At 42.6% G+C, this 22,528-nt stretch overlaps 1 protein-coding gene across 1 annotated transcript in view; it reads left to right on the top strand.

The window, feature by feature from the left end:
- The window catches only part of LOC124798746 (O-acyltransferase like protein-like), a 188,073-nt gene that overhangs the window by 109,519 nt on the left and 56,026 nt on the right, over positions 1-22,528 (top strand). The window contains exon 6 of the mRNA XM_047262274.1: positions 18,289-18,485. Coding sequence (XP_047118230.1) covers positions 18,289-18,485 — 197 coding nt within the window. The remainder of the gene's footprint in view (positions 1-18,288; positions 18,486-22,528) is intronic.

Below are 22,528 nucleotides of genomic sequence, written 5' to 3'. Positions count from 1 at the left end.
CTGTCCTTAGGTTAGTTAGGTTTAAGTAGTTCTAAGTTCTAGGGGACTGATGACCATAGATGTTAAGTCCCATAGTGCTCAGCGCCATTTGAACCATTTGATAGCAGGCATATCGAACGTATCATAACCTAAATCCGAATATCTGTAGTGATGTTTACATGTTGAATAAAGTGTGTGCACGCCGTAGTTTGTAACCAATTTACGTTTTTCGTATAGTTCAATAATTGTCACCCTGTATTTCATTCAAGAAACGACTTCAGAATCCTACTCTTAACACCCAAACATAAACAGGCTGTATTGGAATTTACTGAAAAACATATGTAATAGTCTTCAGAAAGGGATAAAGTGATCTTCAGTGATGAGAAGAAGTTTAATTTAGATGAGAAGGATGGATTTCAATATTATTGGCGTGATCTGAGAACAGAGCTAATGGTAAGATTGAGCAGAAATTATAATGGTTAAAGTGTTACCATTTGGGCAGCCTTCTGCGCTAAAGGTAAGTCAGGCATTCCTTGGATGGACACTAGAATGAACTTTAACATGTACACAGAGATGATGGAAACAGAACTGATTAGAATGTACGAAGACGAACAACAATATAATGCATCTGTAAATGTTTCTGCTACAAGAAATAAAAGTGGCTTGAAGATAAAGATGTCGATGTTTTGCCCTCGCTTGCACTTAGCTGGAGTTTGAACCCCGTAGAAAACCTTACGGGAATATTTGCAAGGAGTGTTTATCGCAATGGAAGGCGCTTTCTGGCCGTATGTGAGCTGATAAGAGTGATACGAGAAGAGCGAGTGACAGTTTCACTGGAAGAATGACTAACCCTAACAAAAGCGAATTTTTGAGGTAGTTGGGAAGAACGGAGATTGGACAAAGTACCGACAGTGCAATAACACAACAGGACAGTGAGTACCTTCATAACGATTCAATCCAGGAAATGCAGAAGCTTTACTTTGTTACTCGTGATATCAAAGAAACTATATAAATCCGATGATTGTGTATGTCTTATCTGTATCAACAACACCCATAGCAAATTCGACACACGTATGCTTCAGAAATTGTATTATTACTTTCGTGGAACCCTATCTTTACACTGATTTCCACTACAGTACAAAATAGGCTTTTTTCTGTCTGTCGTTCAGGTTTTGTACTTCAAGACGACCAGTTTAGGACAATGTCACTTATCTTCAGACCATCAGTATGCTGATACTGCGAACGACTGAAAGCATAGAGAAACTAAATCCATTATATTTTCCGAGTATACACAGCTGCATTGCACGGTTTAATTATAATTATATTCTCTTGAGTAAAATGTTCCGGAGGTAAAGTAGTCCTCTATTGAGAGATCCAGACAAGGACTTCTCAGGAGGATGTTGTCGTCAGGAAAACCAAAATTAGTGGTCTGCGGGTTGATATTTTTTTTTTTAATTCTCTAACCTACCTCCCCAATTAACGGATCTAACAAACAAAAAAACAAACAAAAATCAAAAACAAGCCTGTTGAATATGTTGATGTTAGGTTTAGTGGGAATTACTGAAGAACAGTGATAGGAACAGCAGGACTTCTGGTCAGGAGAGAACAAGACTATCAACACGAAATCAAATAGGAATAATGCAGAAGTAATAATGAATAATAGAATAGAAACGCGGGTGAACTACTATGGACAGAACAAAGAACGCACTATTGTAACCAAGACAGACAAGAAGCCAACACCTGCCACCGCTGTTCAAGCTTATGTGCCTACTAGCTACACAAATGATGAAGAAATTGAAAGAACGCTGGATGAGATACGAGAAACTCTTCACTTACTTCAGGGATACGCTAATTTAATTGTGATGGTGGACTAGTATTCGGTAGTAGGAAAAGGACGAGAGGGAAAAATAAGATTAGATTAGATTAAATTAGTACTTGTTCCATAGACCATGAATACAACACTTCGTAATGATGTGGAACATGTCAGGTTAATAAAAGGTATCTATACAAGATATTACATTACACAAAATATTACATGACACTGAATATTTTTAATTTTTTGTGGGTGTTGGGGAAATTACCCACTTACTATATCCAAAAATTCATCTAATGAGTAGAAGGAGTTGCCATTAAGAAATTCTTTTAATATCCTTTTAAATGCCTTATGGCTATCTGTCAGACTTTTGACTTTTGAACTTTTGATGTTATTAGAAAATAGACTGAAAGAAAGTAATGAAAGAGGAAGCCGTCTGCTAGAATTTCGCACATAGCTCAGTTTAATTGTTGCAAACAGTTGGTTCAGCAACCATTAAATAAGCTTGTACATGTACAACACACATGGAGACGCTGCAAGGTTTCGCATAGATTATGTAGTAGTAATACAGAGACAAAGAAAACATTTTAAACAACAAACTTTTTCATTGGTGATACATAGACTCCAAACATAATTTAATGGCTACGAACTGCAGATTAAAACTACAGAATTAACAGAACGGAAGGAAATTAAGAAACTGATATCTGGATAAACAGAAAGAAAACCGTGTTGTTGACAGTTTCAAAGGGAGCGTTAGACAACGATTGACTGAATCAGGGAAAGAGATACAACAGAAGACAAATGGTTAGCTTTGAGGGAACCCCTAGCATAGCGCACAAGACACTGAATTTAGCTAACGAAAGTAAAAAATATAAAAATCCAGGAAGTGAAGTAAGAAATATAGAACTCTAAAAAATGAGATTGACGGAAAGTGTAAAATCGCACAGCAAGAATGGCTAGGACACAAATGCAAAGCTACAGAAGTATGCATGACCATGGAAAAGATAAGACTGGACAACACATTTGAAGTGAAAGTGTGTAAATTGCATGATTTTGAATTAGTTATGCTTATTTCAGCATAAAATGATACAATATCGTCATTTTCATAAATATTTAGCTCTAGGTTTTTTTTTTAAATTTATCTACATTTTTGTATAAACAACTCACTAACTAAGTAACAAATTTTAAGTTAATAATTACTTGAATTATGTTATGTGTTATGCATTGATAAATTTCAGGGCCATTCTGGAAGTACAAAAGTAAAATATTAAGAAAAATGAAGGAAATATTACATGAATGAAAATACTTTGTAAGTCTACTTTGTACCAGAACTGTGTAAAGCACAAAAGAAAATATATAAATTATCTGGTCACAAATGTATATAAAGGATTACAAATGTTAATTGTTCGTATGTTCAGTATATACAATTACATATTTTGTGGAGATAAATTCAGAAGATTACTGTTTTCGCTTGGCTTGACGTTTATACACATACTCGGGAACATCCCTTATGACAGTCCAGCAGTAATCTGCTAAAACAGTAGGTCTCCACATTCCGGCATACATCTTCTCAAATGTGGCAATATCTTGATGAAATTGCTTCCCATGTTCATCACTTACTGCACCACAATCATTGGGGAAGAAGTTAAGATGACAATGTAAGAAATACATTTTCAATGGTATGTTGCAACCAAGTTTTTCATAAGATGACAACATGTTATCTACAATCTCCTTGTAATTTATTGCTCGTTTGTTCTCTAAGAACTCTAAACAGACTGTCTTAAAACATTCTCAAGCATGCTTCTCATCACCTTGTATGATTCCATCAAAATATGGTCTCCAGAAAGCTCTCGAATTTGTGGGCATGCAAAGATGCCCTTCTTTACTTTGGCATCACTTAAGTAATGGAATTTTTGCCTTAAGTACTTAAACACGTCAGCATCTTTGTCACTCCCTTACAAAGTTTTTCATGAGATCCAATTTGATGTGAAAGGGCTGAAGCAGAATCGTTTTAGGATCTATTATTCACTCTTAATGTTCTTTATACCTGGTTGAAGAGATTTTCTGGTGGGCCATTCATGTTTACTGTAATGAGATGCACGAGCTCGGCTATCCCACTTACAGAGAAAGCAGCAATATTTAGTATGCCCTAACTGCACACCTAATAGCTGTGCAACCACTTTCAAGTCACCACAAATCTGCCATTGAGAGTCATTATACTTGATGGCTTCTAGTACAATTTTCATGTTTTTGTATGATTCCTTCGTATGCACACTATGTCCAACTGAAATAGAAGGAAGCTCATTACCAATATGTAAAAGCACTGCTTTTAAGCTCAATTTTGACGAATCAATAAATGTGCAAAAATTATTACATGCATTAATAAAGTCACTGAAGTTGAAGGGAAGGGAGACAAAAAGATCACTAAAATTGGTATCAAAATGTTTATGTTCAAAATATTGCTCACAAGTAAGACCAGGGACAGTAATATAATCCATTGTTACTAGTTATTATGACTTCGACAACCCATTATAATGTTTGATTTAAAAATCCGTATATAATTATCTCACCGTAATAAAACAGTGAAAAATGAAAACTACAGCTAATTTTGAATTGTCTTCGTGATATTCGCGATCAGCACATTAGAACTGATAGGAATTGGCTATTTTCATCCGATTTACATTTTCATTTCATGTAGAGGACAATTAAAGAAACCATATGAGTCAAGAGAAGCACCTGCTGTATGAATATCAAGAGCTTCAAATGATTCAAATGGCTCTGAGCACTATGGGACTTAACATCTATGGTCATCAGTCCCCTAGAACTTAGAACTACTTCACCTACCTAACCTAAGGACAGCACACAACACCCAGTCATCACGAGGCAGAGAAAATCCCTGACCCCGCCGGCAATCGAATCCGGGAACCCGGGCGCGAGAAGCGAGAACGCTACCGCACGACCACGAGCCGCGGACAATATCAAGAGCTCAAACGGCAAACTTGTACTAAGCAAAGAAGGGAAAGTTGAAACGTAGAACAACTGTATAGAAGGGCTACACGAAGGAAGAGATGACAGTATTATGGGAAGCAAGAAGGAAGTAGAAAAAGAAGAGGTATGATACTGCGAAAACAATTTGACCAAGCATTTGAATTACTGTGGTCCTTGGGAGAGTCAACCATGACGAAACTGTTCCACTTTGTGTTCAAGATTAAAGAGACAGAGGAATTACCCTCAGACTACTAGAAACAGGCAATAACTGTAATCCCAGAGGCAGGTGCTGACAGATGTTAATATTATTAACCAACACTTTAACAAAATATTGTTGTAAAATACTTCAACAAATTATTTATGGAAGAATGGAAAGATTGGTAGGATCCAACTTCGAGGACGATCAGTTTGCGTTCCGGGGAAATGTGGGAACACGCGAGGTGGTGTTGATCCTATGGCTTAGCTTACAAGGGACCACTTGAGTGCGAGGTCGCGAAAGGCCAATGATGTTTACGGCATTCGACGCCCCAGATATTGTCTACCACTCAACCACAAAATTGGGACTGGAGGTATCCAATAGCGAGCACAGCATGAGGCTCCGGAGTGTAGTTGAACTGCTTAGTCCACGAGTAACTCACGATAGTGCTACAGTGCTGGTGGTGTTGATACAAAGCACGCAATGCAGTGGCAACGATAAACAAAGCATATTTGCAACAGTTTCCGAAGTTGATGCTTTAGCTGAAAGCAACCCAATGAATTTCGCAGAGTGAGAAAGTACTCGCAGATGAAATATTAGCGTTTCTGCAAGGAGTTAGTAGAGTGTGTGCTGTCGTATATGCACGATAGAGCGGACAATGTGCATGTGGAGTACGATGATGACAATACGTGCTTAACAAGTGAAAGTGATGCTGAAAGAGGTGTCGAGCCATGTAGTTCATCATCCTTCTCGGACAGGGAGCCACAAATTCCGTCTACAGAGAAACGTAATGAAGGACACTAGTTGCCCAAGGAACGGGTGCTAAATATAATTACGCACATGGAAGATCACCAGCAGCATAGTAAAAAAACAATTACGAACAGATTTCGAGTAAGTCCACAGCAATATGACCGTTTAGTGCTAAGAAAAACTACCGGTATTCAAGCGAGGACAGGGAAAAGTTGTTACGAAAACTGGTGCTTGAGCGTTTCAAGGGTGCTCGATACAATACGTAGCATGTGCGCGACAGTGACATATTATTTTAAGCACATCAAATTGCGTTCGGCATAGATTACAGTGATTTCAAGGGCACCAGGGATGGTTGTATAACTTCAAACAGCGCTACAGCACTGGTAGACGTAAGATAACGAAATTTCAAACGAAGCAACAACTTGATGATTCACAGAAAACTGCGAAATCGGCCCGAAAATTTGTAGATGAGATAAACAAGCTTATCCCGTCGTTCAGTAAGGAATTTGTTTGCAACTTCGACCAAGCATGATTTTAAGAGTATGTGCATACGAAAGGAACCTTGGAGTTGTATCAAAATCAACTAACATCAAATCAATGCTGTAACGCATTCGTATAAAATTATGCCGACTGTTAATCTGGCTGGTAAGTTGGATAGAAAGTAATTTATTATGTTGCGAGAAGTTGGAGGTGATCTGTCTCTTACGATTCTTTCTCGTGTGCGTGATCTTGCAGGGGCAGTAGAGAATATTTACGTCAGAGCAAAGACGAGTCGGAAAATGGGCGTAAGAGAACTACAACTAAGGCATGAGACCAACTTTTATCGAATATCTGGTCAAAATAGTTTGCTTTTGGTCGATTCCTGGTCTGCGTATAAAAATCATACTACATTAGAGCAAACTGTCCGTCCTGAAAAGTGTATGACGTGGCAATTCGTACCACCTGGAACCACTGGACAAATTCAGCCTCTGGGTGTTTGCTTTTCCATGCCAATAAAACATATCGCATTATTTGCAGCTACGCCTTAAAGAATAGCCGGTTTCACGATAAGCCCCACGGCAAACTGTTACGCACTCGGTTGCCACGACAAACTGTTACGCATTCGGTTGCAGGTCATCATATTCCATCAGTTTTCATCAACCCGTTACGCCATTATGATTCTGTATGCATTCTTTAAGGGTGGATATCTATATGAACGCCCTGCACGGTTCGTAACTCCCACGGAGTTCGCCTTTGATCTTGATGGTGCGAACCTTTGTGGTCACTGTGGTGCGCCATTTTTCATTCGGTGTTCATGGTTCAAGTTAATGGTTTGTTTTGAACATTTCTCGAATGTCGACGATATCCGTTTCGTGAAATGTAATACATTCATGCCATAGAAAATTGACCACCTCTTGTATCTCCTGTACACTCATTTTCTCTCACCCTCCTGATACACATGGTGAGTCGTTAGCAGCTAATATTTTTTCTATCATAATTGTTAACACGACACTTTCAAATAAGCCTTACTAATGATTGAACTTGCGACCTCGCAGTCAAGGGGTTCCTTGTTAGAAGAGATACCGAAGCGATGTAAACCTACGTTTATAGCATTTGTAGATTTATAGAAATGCTTGCGGCAGTGTTGATTAGAATCCACTCTTAGAAAGTAGCAGAGCTAAAATACAAAGAGCGAAAGATTATCTACAACTTGTACAGAATCCAGACTGTAGTTCCAAGAGATGGAGGACACGAATGGGAAGACGTAGTTGAGAAGGGCCTGCGACAGGGCTGCAACCTATTCCCTCGCTCTGTTTGCGAGTGGAACAGGAAAGGAAATGACTAGTAGTGGTACCCAACACCTTCCACATGCACCATTGGCTAGTGGAGTATGTATGTAAATGTAGAAGTCTGTGGGTGTGTGGGTGAGTGGGAGGGAGAGGTAATGAGGCGCTTAAACTGTAGAGGTAGACCAAGGGTCGACTACAGTAAGCAGACTAAGCAGGCTGAAGTGCATATAGGCTGCAGCAGATATGCAAGATGAAAAGATTCTTGCACAGGGTAGGCTGGCATGGAGAGCTGTATCGGAACAGACATCACACAAAAAACCACAACAACGGTGTACTGATAAGTTTTGTGCTGGTCTGCATACAGTGCTGGTCTTCACAGTTCTATTAGGATTGTACTTCATTTTATTTCAAGTATATGAATACTGATGAGTATAATATATAAAGGGTCGTCATTGCGTTTTTTTTTTATCGACGACTGCGTGTATAATTGGATGTATAAGTACACATCAAGTTTTAATTACTAAATCTATTTCTTTTGAGAACACTTGACTGTATAGCCATATTAGTTAACACTCTGTATATATACATTTATTGCTCCTCATGTCCTCATTTACGTCACTTGTTATGTTTACGAGGACACCTTGTAATGGCCATGTGCGCATGTAATGAATAAAACAGTTTATTCAATTGAAAAACGACCTACGTGGCACTACGACGTCTTTTAATTGATGTTAGCTCTTGTTACTCTTGTGGTGAAGAGTTGACAGAGCGCCATTTTGGTTGTGAAGATGCACAATATACTTTGTGTTAGACATACGAGCCCAAAAAGTTTCGAGACTGGAATAATAGAGACGAAATTTAACATGGTGGTTTAAATGCTTAAGGCATCTTACATTGTCTCTCCCCACCTGTGTATAAAGCACAGAACGCCAATGAATTCACTTGAAAGTGTCAGAAAAGTCTTTCTTTAGGATGTTGTTCAACTTGCGCTCCATATTCACAGATTAAAATCACTCTACTCCATAACTACCTCGCCGGCACTGGCACAGCAACTGTAATAGATATTTAAGGGACAAATAAAAGAAGTCTCGGTCGCACAAGATATGCGCATTTAATCTTCTAATGTGACGCGTTTCGTCTGTTCTAGGTATCATCAGACAATCGATAAGAACTCTTGCTAATTACGACCGAGGAGCTGAACGTAATTAAAGTTCCATACCCAGATAGCCACAGTCAATACTTCATAACATTTTTTCTCCCCCCCTCCCCTATCTTTCTCTCTCTCTCTTTCTTTTTGTGTCATCAGTCTTCTGACTGGTTTGATGCGGCCCGTCGTGAATTTCTCTCCTGTGCCTACCTCTTCATCTCATTCTAGCACTTGCAACCTAAGTCCTCAATTATTTGCTGGATGTATTCCAATCTCTGTCTTCCTCTACAGTTTATGCCTTCTACAGCTCCCTCTAGTACCACGGAAGTAATTCCCTGATGTCTTAACAGATGTTCTATCATCGCTGATGACATTGCTGTTCTGAGTGACAGTGAAGAAGAATGAGATGATCTTCTGAATGGAATGAACGTCCTATTGTCCCATCCCCTTGTCAGTGTTTTCTACATATTCCTTTCCTCTCCGATTCTGCGCAGAGAATCTCCTCATTCCTTAACTTACCAGCCCACCTAATTTTCAATATTCTTCTGTAGTACCACATCTCAAATGCTTCGATTCTCTTCTGTTCAGGTTTTCCCACTTTAAACTACCATATAATGCCGTACCCCAGACGTACATTCTCAGAAATTTCTTCCTCATATTAAGGTCCATGTCTGATACTAGTTGACTTCTCTTGGCCAGGAATGCCCTTTTTGCCAGTGCTAGTCTGCTTTTGATGTCCTCTTTGCTCCGTCCGTCATTGGTTATTTAGGTGCCTAGGTAGCATAATTCGTTAAGTTCATCTACTTCGTGACCATCGATCCTGATGTTTCCTCGCTGTTCTCATTTATGTTACTTCTCATTACTTTCGTCTTTCTTCGATTTACTCTCAATCCATATTCAGTACTAAGTAGAGTGTTCATTCCACTCAGCAGATCATGCAATGCTTCTCCACTTTCACTCAGAACAGCAATATCATCAGCGAATCGCATCATTGATAGCCTTTCATCTTGAATTTTAATTCCAGTCCTAAACCTGTCTTTTATTTCCATCACTGCTTAATCGATGTTCAGATTGAACAGTAGGGGCGAAAGACTGCATCCCTGCCTTACATCCTTTTAATCCGAGCGCTTGGTTAATGGCTCGTCCACTCTCATTATCCCGTATTAGCTCTTGTGCAAATTGTGTGTATTACCCGCCTCTGCCTATAGCTTAACCCTATTTTTCTCAGAATTTCGAACATCTTGGACCATTTTACATTGTCGAACGCTTTTTCCATGTCGACAAATCCTATGAACGTGTCCTGATGTTTCTTAAGCCTTGCTTGCATTATCAACCGCAACGTAAGAATTACCTCTCTGGTGCCTTTATCTTTTCTGAAGCCAAACTGGTCGCCATATAGCACATCCTCAATTTTCTTTTCCATTCTTCTGTCCAGTATTCTTGTCAGTAACTTGGATGCATGAGCTGTTAAGCTGATTGTGCGGTAATTCTGGCACTTGTCAGCCCTTGTGGTCTTCGGAATTGCGTGGATGATATTTTTCCGAAATTTAGATGGTATGTCACCAGAGTCATACATTCTACACACCAACATGATTAGTTGTTTTGTTGCGACTTACCTCAATGATTTTAGAAATTCTGATGGAATGTTATCCATCCCTTCTGCCTTATTTCATCTTAAGTCCTCCAAAGCTCTCTTAAATTCTGATTCTAACATTGGATCCCCTATCTCTTCTAAACCTACTCCGTCTTTTCTTCTATCACATCAGAGAAAACTTCCACCTCATAAAGGTTTTCAATGTACTCTTTCCACCTATCCGCTCTCTCCTTTGCTTTTAACAGTGGAACGACCGTTGCACTCTTAATGGTACCACCCTTGATTTTAATGGCACCGAAGGTTGTTTTGACTTTCCTGTAAGCTGAGTCAGTCCTTGCGACAACAATTTCTTTTTCGATTTCTTCAGATCTTTCATGCAGCCATTTTGTCTTAGCCTCCCTGCAGTTCCTGTTTATTTCATTCCTCAGCGAATTGTATTTTTGTATTCCTGAATTTCCCTTAACACCTCTGTACTTCCCTTCTTTCATCGATCAACTGAAGTCACAAGCAACACTAAACCGTAAATTGCATTCGACGCCTCGATCGCGCTTAGCAAGAGTTTTTATCGATTGTCTGATGGGTGAAACGCGTCACATGTGAAAATTAAATGAACCTTTCTTGTGGAACCAAGATTGCTTTTTCTGTATAATTCATACATTCTTCGATATTGGCAAACCATCAGACACCCATTCTGCACTTTGTCATTTTGTTGTGTATTCCTTTTTTTTCAGAAAGAATTGTCCGCGTTTTTCATTTCAGTCATGTCGCGGCAGGCGTCCACGTGACATTGCTTGTTGTTCGAAAGTAAAGGTGTGCGGGTGTTGATGTGCGTTCACATTCTATTCTTGTTCGAAAGATTTTGGAGAATGTCTTGAACGCCTTATTTACAGATGTTGATCCACTGTGTTACAACGCCGTTGGCACGCTACGGTCGCCCGTCCGCTACTTATCACTGCCTGCTGACAACTCACTGGTCGGATGCACGCTGCCACCGTAGTTACGGCGCTTTCGTCGCTTGAATGCGAGGAATAAAATCGGTCTGGAAAGTCTATGGACGGGCGGTATATTTCAGCCGTTATTTCAGTGAAGCAACTGGTTGGTATCAGAAACGAGTATAAACTATTAGGTTCATAAGTTGGTAACGATTTGTTTTGCATATTGGTATTCCGGTATCCTGTATTCCGGTTCCTGTATCGATGAGGCAAGGCATCTGTGATATGCCTTTAGGGCGTATGTCAGGATACTCCTACTGCATCTTCTGCCTCTCGGCAGTCGTATCGGCCTTGCGATCCACTGCCAACCGAGGTTGACGAGAGAATGGATCTGCACCTGCCCAACTGCTTGTCCACTTAAATACGAGTTCACGCGCGGACGACTCCGGCAAAGTTTCATGGGTTACGAGTTTTTAAAAAAAGTCCTGTGGCGATGGAGTACTGACGGAGAGACAAGAGCTTGGTGTGCCCGAACCTTAGTTGGTGATCTGCACATTAGGCGGTCAGACGGTGATGGTCGTTCTGGAACTCGGCAGGGACGGGAGGACTGGTTCGGCAGCTCGTCAGACGACAAAGTAGCCCTATTTAGGATTGCTCTGCTTTCCCTACTCCAGGGAGGGGCCTAGAAAAGACGGCCTAAACATAGCCCGCCTCAACTCAGTGCAAGTGTCAAACCGCGGTCACTTGTTCACCAAAATATGCGGTCGAAAAAATAATAAAGGAAATACTTGCATTAAACACTTTATGACTGGTATATGGAACTGGATAATGGCCATAATCAATGTCCAGAGAGAAAGACAGCACTTACTGCTAGAGAGTTGGCTAGATATAACATCGACATCGCCGCCCCAACTGAAACATATCTTAGTGACTGAGCTGTGTGAACAGCTCGGAGGTTACAGCTACTACTGGAGTGGGAAACCATCTACCGAAAGGGCGGAAAGTGGCGTAGGATTTGCCATACTAAAAAACTGGCGTGTTCATTGACGGTACTTCTAAAAGGCATCAGCGACAGAAACATAACGCTCAGAATTCAACTAACATCTAAGAAATAGTTTCAGCTGATCAGTCTACGCACCTACACTGCCATCTCCCGTGAAGAGAAGTACTAGTTCTGCCAAGATCTCCGATATGCACTTCAGGGCATTCCTTCTGCGGATAAAGCCCTGTTACTCGGAGATTTCAATGCTCGGGTTGGCAGTGATTTCAGTGTCTGGAATGGAGTCACTGGTCGCCATGGAATTGGAAAATGTAACTCAAATGGTCTTGATCTTTTAACTTTATGTGCTGAATCTGAACTCTGTTTGACAAATACATATTTTCGGATGCCCGATAAATATAAAACGAGGTGGATGCACCCAAGATCTAAACACTGGCACCTACTAGACTATGTGATCGTACGGAAAAAATATCTTGGTGAAGTACTGATCACACGTGCAATGAGAGGCGCTCAGGGATGGACAGACCATCGACGTGTGAGATCCAAATTAAACATAACTTTGAAAGCACCACGCCGAGCGTCTCACAAAATACTATGAAAATTATCCTGCAAAATCTTGGTCCACGATCAGACTACGAGAGCAAAAGTGGACGATGCATTCGGTTCTGGTGGCTTTTGATATCCGAGTCTGCGTCCGTAGATGAGCACTGGAATGTATATGCTACCAAACAGCGCAGATGTGCCACAGACGTCTTGGGAGAACCTCAAGAAAAGAACCAAGATTGGTTTGACGATTCAGGTATAAAGATCAAAAAGCTTGTTAATGACTTCAGAGCATCTCTTCGCAGTCCTGATCTTGACAAGCGTAAAGTAGCACATTTCAACCTGAAAGTGAAGGTGCGCGCCATCAAAGATAAATTGTTCGTTGTGAGAACGCTTCGCTTCCTGGACTTGAATCTTTCGCCGACCAAGATGTCATCGCTTACAAGACCTGGCATTGTGGAATAGGTCCGAAGACCCAAAGTAGACCCAGTTATGTTTATAGAAATATGCCATTTACATTGTATACTCGCTCATGTAGAAAAGTTAGTAATGCAATCTTACGCTGACACATACCAAACAGGCAGAGTCTTCGAGTGCCTGGAAACTATCTTTCGTCCAAAATTAAGGAAGATAGCACATGTTTATGACAAAGATAAAACTTTGTGCGACCGGATCTTCAAAGCAAAGCTCGGTTTTGCAAGCCACATCTGAGCCCGCCACAATACGGACTAAACGACAGACGGAGTCGCTGTCGGCGAAGAGGACATCATCATCATAATTCCGGTTGCTATATACTTATTTATCGATTGTCATTTTTTATTTATAGCTCACTGTTGCTATTTGAGTTTACATAGTGTCATTTTGTCATTTGGAGTTAGTGAGTGGAGCTGTGGACGCCTTTAAACGGAGTGCCAAGTGGAGAAATCGTAACATTTCCGACATATTCTTTTGTCTGAGTTCAGTACATGGATGACAGCAGCGCAGGCAGGCAGATATATTTGCTCCGTGTATGGGGATAATGCCACTGGACAGAGTACGGCAAGAAAATGGTTTCCTCGTTTTAAGGGAGATTTTTACATTATCGACTCTCCACTTCAGGAAGACCTTCTGGGTTTCATGAAGATCGTTTAAATACATTAATGCAGAATACGACAGTGCACTCGAGAACCGGCGAATGTGATGAACTGTGACCATTCCACCATCGTCTGACATTTGCACACAACAGAGAAGATTCAAAAATCGGGTGTACGGATACCGTACGCTCTAAGCCAAAATCATGAAAGCGGGTAGCCATACATGCATCAGCGCTTGCTCGTCATTCATCGGCTCTTGAACAACGCCGACCATTCCTATTCTGTATCCTTACTGGTGATGATAAATGGTGTCTTTATGCCAGCGAAAGGAAAGGGAAGGAATGGTTGAGCGCAAATAAAGCAGCAACTCCCCACATAAAGACCTGCACGCTTCCACAAAACATGATGTAATGTATCTTCTGGAACAGCGACGGTGTGGTATACTACAAATTGCTTCCCAGAGGTGCAGCCGTCACTGTTGACATTTACTGTCAAGAACTGAGACGCCTTGCAGACGCAGTCCAAGATCAACGACCAGGAAGACTGCGTGAATTGACGGTACCTTATAAACCTTATCTTGCGCGCTCATATTTTCACCTTTTCCGCTATCTATCCAACAACCTTCAAGTAACTTCCTTTCCGGATGAAAATGCGCCCCCAACGCGGCTAGACGAGTTCTTCGGTTCAAAACCACGTAATTTCTACACTTGTGGAATCGAAAAGTTATACCAGCGTTGGCAGACTTTTTAAATTACTATTGTTATTATTATTATTATTATTATTATTAATCCCTTTAACTCATTGTAGGTAGCCGAGCGGTTCTAGGCGCTTCAGTCTGGAACCGCACGACCGCTACGGTCGCAGGTTCGAATCCTGCCTCGGGCATGGATGTGTGTGATGCCCTTAGGTTAGTTAGTTTTAAGTAGTTCTAATTTCTAGGGGACTGATGACCTCAGATGTTAAGTCCCATAGTGCTCAGAGCAATTTGAACCTTATAGGTAGTATAGGCCTGCAACAAAAGATCGCCATATTGTTCTGTCTTCTGCTAGTATTTTCGCTTCTTCCCACCCTATTCCTTGCCCTTGACCTTCTGCTACAACTGATCGTCTCCACGTAGTTCTCGGCCTGCATCGTGCCCGTCGTCCCTGCGGGATCCAGTAAAGTACTTCCTTTGCAATATCTTCATTTGGTCCCCTAAGTATATGTTCTAACCATCTCCATATCCTGCTTCTTATTTGCAGCTCTATTGGCTTCTGGCTGGTACTTTCCCAGAGTTTTTTCTTAGAGATGACATTTGGCCGCAATACCCCTCAGGATGTTCCTCAGACATTTGTTGTTAAATGCCTGCAGCTTGTGGATTCGCTGCTTCGCCTCTTTCCATGTTTCACATCCATATAGGTGCACAGATTTTACATTACTTTCAAATATCCGCAACTTGGTCCTCAATGTTATTTCCTTTGCTCTCCAGATTGAACGGAGAGTTGTAAAAGCGCCTTTCGCTTTGTTGATGCGGCTGTTAATGTCCTCTGTTGCACCACCGTATGGTGTAATCATGCTTCATGCCGCGAAACGTATCCACCCTTTCGACTACCTGGATCCCAAGCTTAAGCCCTGCTGTGTTGTTTTCATTTGCCCGCATGTCTTTTGTTTTTTGGGCATTAATTTTCAAACCGACTTTCTTCGCCGAAGATTTCAGACCTTCTGGTTTCTATTTCATGTTGCTGAGGCTGTGGGATATAAGGCAAAGGCCATCCGCAAAATCTAGGTGTTCTAGTCGTGATCCATTGCTTCATTTTATTCCTCTCCCTTTATCCATTGCTTGCGTCATTACAAGATTCAGTACTATGTTAAATAGTATCGGTGAGAGCATGCAACCTTGCCTAACTCCTGTTTCCACTGCTATTGGATCTGAAAATAGACCTTGAAGTTGAAACTGGCGTATGTAGTTTTCATACACGCAGTTGACAAGACTGATTATTTCTTGGGAATTCCAAAAGTTTGCAATGAGCTCCATATTTTTGTTCTAATTGTACTGTCGAAGGCCTTTTCAATGTCTACAAACAGCATGTAAAGCGGCGACTGGTATTCATGTGATTGCTCAGTTATTATTCTCAAGGTGTTTAACTGGTCAATGCAAGAGCGACCTTCCCTGAATCCTGCTTGTTCTGTTCTTATTTTCTTGTCTGCATATGCTTTTATCCTATTTAGACTATTCGTAAGAGGACGTTGCTTGGAACTGACGCCAGAGTGATGCCTCTCCACTTGTCACAACAGTGGAGGGGAACTATAATTGATGACTGAAGTCCATGTGTATCTGTTCTGTTTACTAAACTTAGGGAAAACGGTATGAACTCATGCACCAACTCAATAGTTATGGAATGATGCTCAGTCTGGTTAATGGGATGCCGATGATGTAATTATAGTGTCTTGTACCGCAAGGAAGCAAGGGAGAGAGCGCTGTTATGGGTGGCAGGAATCCTCTTTCTACAACACAAATCCACATGTGGATTAAAACGGTCCTTCATTTACGTGAACTGGAACGTTTACTTAACTTGAATAGAATCCATGTTTTGTGGTACAAGCTCATCAGTAATCGTCTCTTCCAGACTGTGAAGTACAGTCCTGGTAGAGATAAACTAGTCCTGCCATAGTCACTAATCAGGTCGCTATGCATAGTCATAGTGTGCGACGAACTAGAAGCCGCTCTGCGAGTAAACTGACAGACGCCAAACTCGATGGTTGAGTGAAGCCCTCTGATCATCGGCGGTGGCCTAAATACTTGCTGTCGAGAGTTCGTTGGTAGTGTGTCCGTCTTTGCCGACCGGTGAGCTGGCGACAGCTTACACCAGCACAGTAGTTCTGCACCCACTGTCCACTGTGTGTGCTATAGACGCAGGCTGAACTTTTCGGCTATGAAGTTGGACAGATAGGTACTACAATGAGATCCACGAACAATGGCGTTTCACGCATGTCAAGGCACGGACGGGGATTGCATTGTTGACGATAAATAAATGTCGTGTGACTATGACCTCCTGTTGGATAGACCGTTCGCTGGATGCAAGTCTTTCGATTTGACGCCACTTCGGCGGACACTTGCGTGTCGATGGGGTTGAAATGATGATGATTATGACATCACAACACCCAGTTCCCTGAGTGGAGAAAATCTCCGACCCAGCCGGGAATCGAACCCGGGCCCTTAGGATTGGCATTCTGTCGCGCTGACAACTCAGTTACCGGGGGGGGGGGGGGGACATTGTTGACGATTCAAAGCGGTACGTGCATGAGCGTGCTTTCTGCACGAAGAAAGTGTATATCCTCCAAATTATGTCTCTCGCTTACTTATACAGGATTTATCACTTACAAGGGAACCTCCCCATCGCACCCCCCTCAGATTTTGTTATAAGTTGGCACAGTGGATAGGCCTTGAAAAACTGAACACAGATCAATTGAGAAAACAGGAAGAAGTTGTGTGGAACTGTGAAAAAATAAGGAAAATATTCAAACTGAGTAGTCTATGGGCAAGATAAGCAACATCTGGGACACTATGAGCTCAGGAGCGCCGTGGTCCCGTGGTAACGTGAGCAGCTGCGGAACGAGAGTGAAAAGTTTAATTTTTTATTTTCAGTTTATGTGACAAACTCTTATGATTTCATCACTTTTTTGGGAGTGATTATCACATCCACAAGAAAACCTCAATCGGGCAAGACAGAAGAATCTTTGTACCCATTCGCGAAGTCTACAAATTAGGTGGTTTGACAACATATTCCTGTCATGTGACGCACATGCCGTCACCAGTGTCGTATAGAACATATCAGATGTATTTTCCTGTTGAGGAATCGGTTGACCTATGACCTTGCGATCAAATGTTTTCGGTTCCCATTGGAGAGGCACGTCCTTTCGTCTACTAATCGCACGGTTTTGCAATGCGGTCGCAAAACACAGACACTAAACTTATTACAGTGAACAGAGACGTCAATGAACGTACGGGCACATCATAACTATGCAAAAATAAAGAAAGTAAACTTTTCACGCGAGGGAAGACTTTAACCAAGGACCTCTCGTTTTGCAGCTGCTCACGCTACCACAGGACCACGGCGCTCCTAAGCTCACGCTATCCATGATGTTGCTTATCTTGAGCATAGACCAATCAGTTTGTATATTTTGTTTATTTTTTTCATAGTTCCACACAACTTCTTCCCGTTTTCTCAAATGATCTGTGTTCAGTTTTTCAAGGCCTATCCACTGTGCCAACTTATAACTAAATCTGAGGGGGGTGCGATGGGGAGGTTCCCTTGTTAGCATCACAATCGGCGATGACGACTCGCAACAAATGGAATCGATCTTGACTAAACAACTCGCTACGATCATGTTTAATTCTCGTATTAGCTACGGCATTCACAGCAGAGCGCTGAGAACGTGCCGACCGCTCATTGGCTGTCGGAGCATACGTGACGCAGGTGCGCAGAACGAGCCTAAACTCGCCCGCCGCCGTTGTGGTTTGCAGTGCGTGGCGCAGTCGTGGTACCTGTCGGCGGACACGCAGCTGTTCGTGGCGGCGCCGCTGCTCGTTTGGCCCCTCCACTGGTGGCGCAGGGCGGGCGCGGCGCTGCTGGCCGCCCTCCTCCTCCTCTCCGTGCTGCTGCCCGCCGCCACCACGCTGCTGCTGTGCGACTGCCCCGCGCTCATCGGGCTCGCCACCAGGTTAGTCTCAGTGACTACACTCAAGCGCCAAAGAAACTGCTGTAGGCATGCGTATTCAAATACACAGGTATGTAAACAGGCAGAATACGGAGCTGCGGTCCGCAGCACCTATACACTGTGTTACAAAAAGGTACGGCCAAACTTTCAGGAAACATTCCTCACACACAAATAAAGAAAAGGTGTTATGTGGACACGTGTCCGGAAACGCTTAATTTCCATGTTAGAGCTCATTTTAGTTTCGTCAGTATGTGCTGTACTTCCTCGATTCACCGCCAGTTGGCCCAATTGAAGGAAGGTAATGTTGACTTCGGTGCTTGTGTTGACATGTGACTCACTGCTCTACAGTACTAGCATCATGCACATCAGTACGTACCTTCAACAGGTTAGTGTTCATCACGAACGTCGTTTTGCAGTCAGTGCAATGTTTACAAATGCGGTGTTGGCAGATCCCCATTTGATGTACGGATTAGCACGGGGCAATAGCCGTGGCGCGGTACGTTTGTGTCGAGACAGATTTCCAGAACGAAGGTGTCCCGACAGGAAGACGTTCGAAGCAATTGATCGGTGTCTTAGGGAGCACGGAACATTCCAGCCTATAACTCGTGACTGGGGAAGACCTAGAACGACGAGGACACCTGCAATGGACGAGACAATTCTTCGTGCAGTTGACGATAACCCTAATGTCAGCGTCAGAGAAGTTGCTGCTGTACAAGGTAACGTTGACCACGTCACTGTATGGAGAGTGCTACGGGAGAACCAGTTGTTTCCGTACCATGTACAGCGTGTGCAGGCACTGTCAGCAGCTGATTGGCCTCCACGGGTACATTTCTGCGAATGGTTCATCCAACAATGTGTCAATCCTCATTACAGTGCAAATGTTCTCTTTACGGATGAGGCTTCATTCCAACGTGATCAAGTTGTAAATTTTCACAATCAACATGTGTGGGCTGACGAGAATCCGCACGCAATTGTGCAATCACGTCATCAACACAGATTTTCTGTGAACGTTTGGGCAGGCATTGTTGGTGATGTCTTGATTGGGCCCCATGTCCTTCCACCTGCGCTCAATGGAGCACGTTATCATGATTTCATACGAGATACTATACCTGGGCTGCTAGAACATGTGCCTTTACAAATACGACACAACATGTGGTTCATGCACGATGGAGCTGCTCTACATTTCAGTCGAAGTGTTCGTACGCTTCTCAACAACAGATTGGGTGACCGATGGATTGGTAGAGGCGGACCAATTCCATGGCCTCCACGCTCTCCTGACCTCAACCCTCTTGACTTTCATTTATGGGGGTATTTGAAAGCTCTTGTCTACGCAACCCCGGTACCAAATGTAGACACCCTTCGTGCTCATATTGTGGGCGGCTGTGATACAATACGCCATTCTCGAGGGTTGCATCAGCGCATCAGGGATTCCATGCGACGGAGGGTGGATGCATGTATCGTCGCTAACGGAGGACATTTTGAATATTTCCTGTAACAAAGTGTTTCAAGTCACGCTGGTACGTTCTGTTGCTGTGTGTTTCCATTCCATGATTAATCTGATTTGAAGAGAAGTAATAAAATGAGCTCTAACATGGAAAGTAAGCGTTTCCGGACACATGTCCACATAACATATTTTCTTTCTTTGTGTGTGAGGAATGTTTCCTGAAAGTTTCGTCGTACCTTTTTGTAACACCCTGTATAAGACAACAAGTGCCTCGCGCAGTTGTTAGATCGGTTACTGCTGCTGCAATAACAGGTTATCAAGATTTAAGTGAGTTTGAACGTGGTGTTTTAGCCGGCGCATGAGCGATGGGACAGGTAGTGATGATATAGGGCTTTTACCATACGACCATTTCACGCGTGTGCCGTGAATATCAGGATGCGGTACAGCAACAAATCTCCCGACATCGCTACGACCGGAAAGAAATCCTACAAGAACGGGACCAACGATGACTGAAGACAATCGTTCAACGTGACAGAAGTGCAACTCTTCCGCAAATTGCTGCAGATTTCAATGCTGGGCCATGAACAAGTGTCGGCATACAAACCATTCAACGAAACATCGTTGATATGAGCTTTCGGAGCCTAAGGCCCACTCGTGTACCCTTGATGAGAGCAGGACACAAAGATTTACGCCTCGCTTGGGTCCGCAAGCACCGACCGTGGACTGTTGATGACTGGAAACATGCCGCCTGGTCAGACGAGTCTCGTTCCGAATTTTATATGCTGGATGGACGTGTATGGGTATGAAGACAACCTCATGAATCTGTGGACCCTGGATGCCAGCAGGGGTCTGTTCAAGCTGGTGGAGGCTCTGTAATGGTGTGGAGCGTGTGCAGTTGGAGTGATATGGGACCCCCGATACGTCTAGATACGAATCTGACAGGTGACACGTACATAAGCATTCTGTCTGATCGCCTGCATGCCCTCATGTCCATTGTGCATTCCAACGGACTTGGGCAATTTCAGGAGGACAATGCGACACCCCACATGTCCACAATTGCTACAGAGTAGCTCTTCTGACCTTAAACATTTCCGTTGGCCGCCGAACTCCCCAGACATGAACATTACTGTCACCTTGAACGATTCTCTTCATTCGTCGTTGGTCCCGTTCTTGCAAGATCTTTTTCAGGCCGCAGCGATGTAAGGGATTTGATGTTTTACCGGATTCCTAATCATGGTACGCTGGTGAAATGGTCGTACGGGAAAGTCCCCACTTCATCGCTACCTCGGAGATGCTGTGTCCCATCGCTTGTGCTCCGACTATAACACCACGTTCATACTCACTTTAATCTTGATAACCTGCCGTTGTAGCAGCAGTAACCGATCTAACAACTGCGCCAGACACTTGTCTTATATAGGCGTTGCCGATCGCAGCCCAGCATTTTGCCTGTTTACATATCTCTGTATTTGAATACACGTGCCTATACCAGTTTCTTTGGCGCTTCGGTGTATATGTCTCATCTTTTGTGTTATAGATGCATGGTACAAAGTATGTGCGTAGGGAGGTGTATTATGTGGAGAAGGTGATGTTCATAGATTTGTTAAACAAATTGTAATCCCCGCCACATTGTCAGACGTTAATGATAGGATTTGAAGGAAAAAAATTATTGGTAACTTATGTAGTCAGCATTACAGTTTTATTAAATAGCCATAATAGTAATTATCTAATAAAAATAATGTAGTTTCAATACAACTGAACCTTTTCTTTTTACTCTTCAGGAAATTACAGGAGGCAATTACCCCCATATTGGGAACCACTGTTATACAGGATGTATCGTACGAGGGGTATTCGGTAAGCAAGCTCCGATTGATCACGAGATGGAAACTGCACTGAAAATGAAAACTGTTTTATTTGCAGCAGTTTTCTGCCCCTACCATCTACTTCTCTAGACAACCGCCGCTCCGACTTAAGCGTTTGTCGTAATGTTGTACCAACTTCGCAGTACCCAAGTCGCGGAAGACAGCCACCTGTGCTTTCCGCCACTTCCCTGCGCTGGTCTGCAGTTCGTTGTCCGTGCCAGCAGTTTGTGTGGGTGCAGATGAATATAAGAGGCAGCCAAGTTGATGATGTATGGTGATTGATCAAACACTTTCCATTGAAAACGCAACAGGGGCGTCCGAAATGCGCCTGCAATTTGCCGACGGAAATTGTCATGAAGAAGGACATGCATGACAGCTACGTTGTGATGGGTGGTATCAAATCAGGCGAAACCTCTCAGTAATCACCCATATTTGGAGCGAGACACTTGTTTTGAAGGATGGTATGAAATCAGGCGAAACCTCTCAGCTATCACCCATATTTGGCACGAGACACTATTTCTTAGGCATCTTCACGTGCTCACTTTGTGCTCAGAACCGAAAAGAGCGATATGACGTGATCGATAGGCACAATAGAGACACTGCCCAACACTTCTGTCAGCGGATTTTCATCGTAATTTCCATTTCGTGAGCTATCGGGCTTTACTTTGCGAATAGCCCTCATAATTAGTAACGAGAATTGTATGTCAATTGAAGGAAGGGAGAGGAAGAAAGGAAAGGAAAAG

Source organism: Schistocerca piceifrons, chromosome 5 (genome assembly GCF_021461385.2).
Source record: "Schistocerca piceifrons isolate TAMUIC-IGC-003096 chromosome 5, iqSchPice1.1, whole genome shotgun sequence".
Lineage (NCBI taxonomy): Eukaryota > Metazoa > Arthropoda > Insecta > Orthoptera > Acrididae > Schistocerca > Schistocerca piceifrons.
This window is presented reverse-complemented; position numbering and strand designations above follow the sequence as displayed.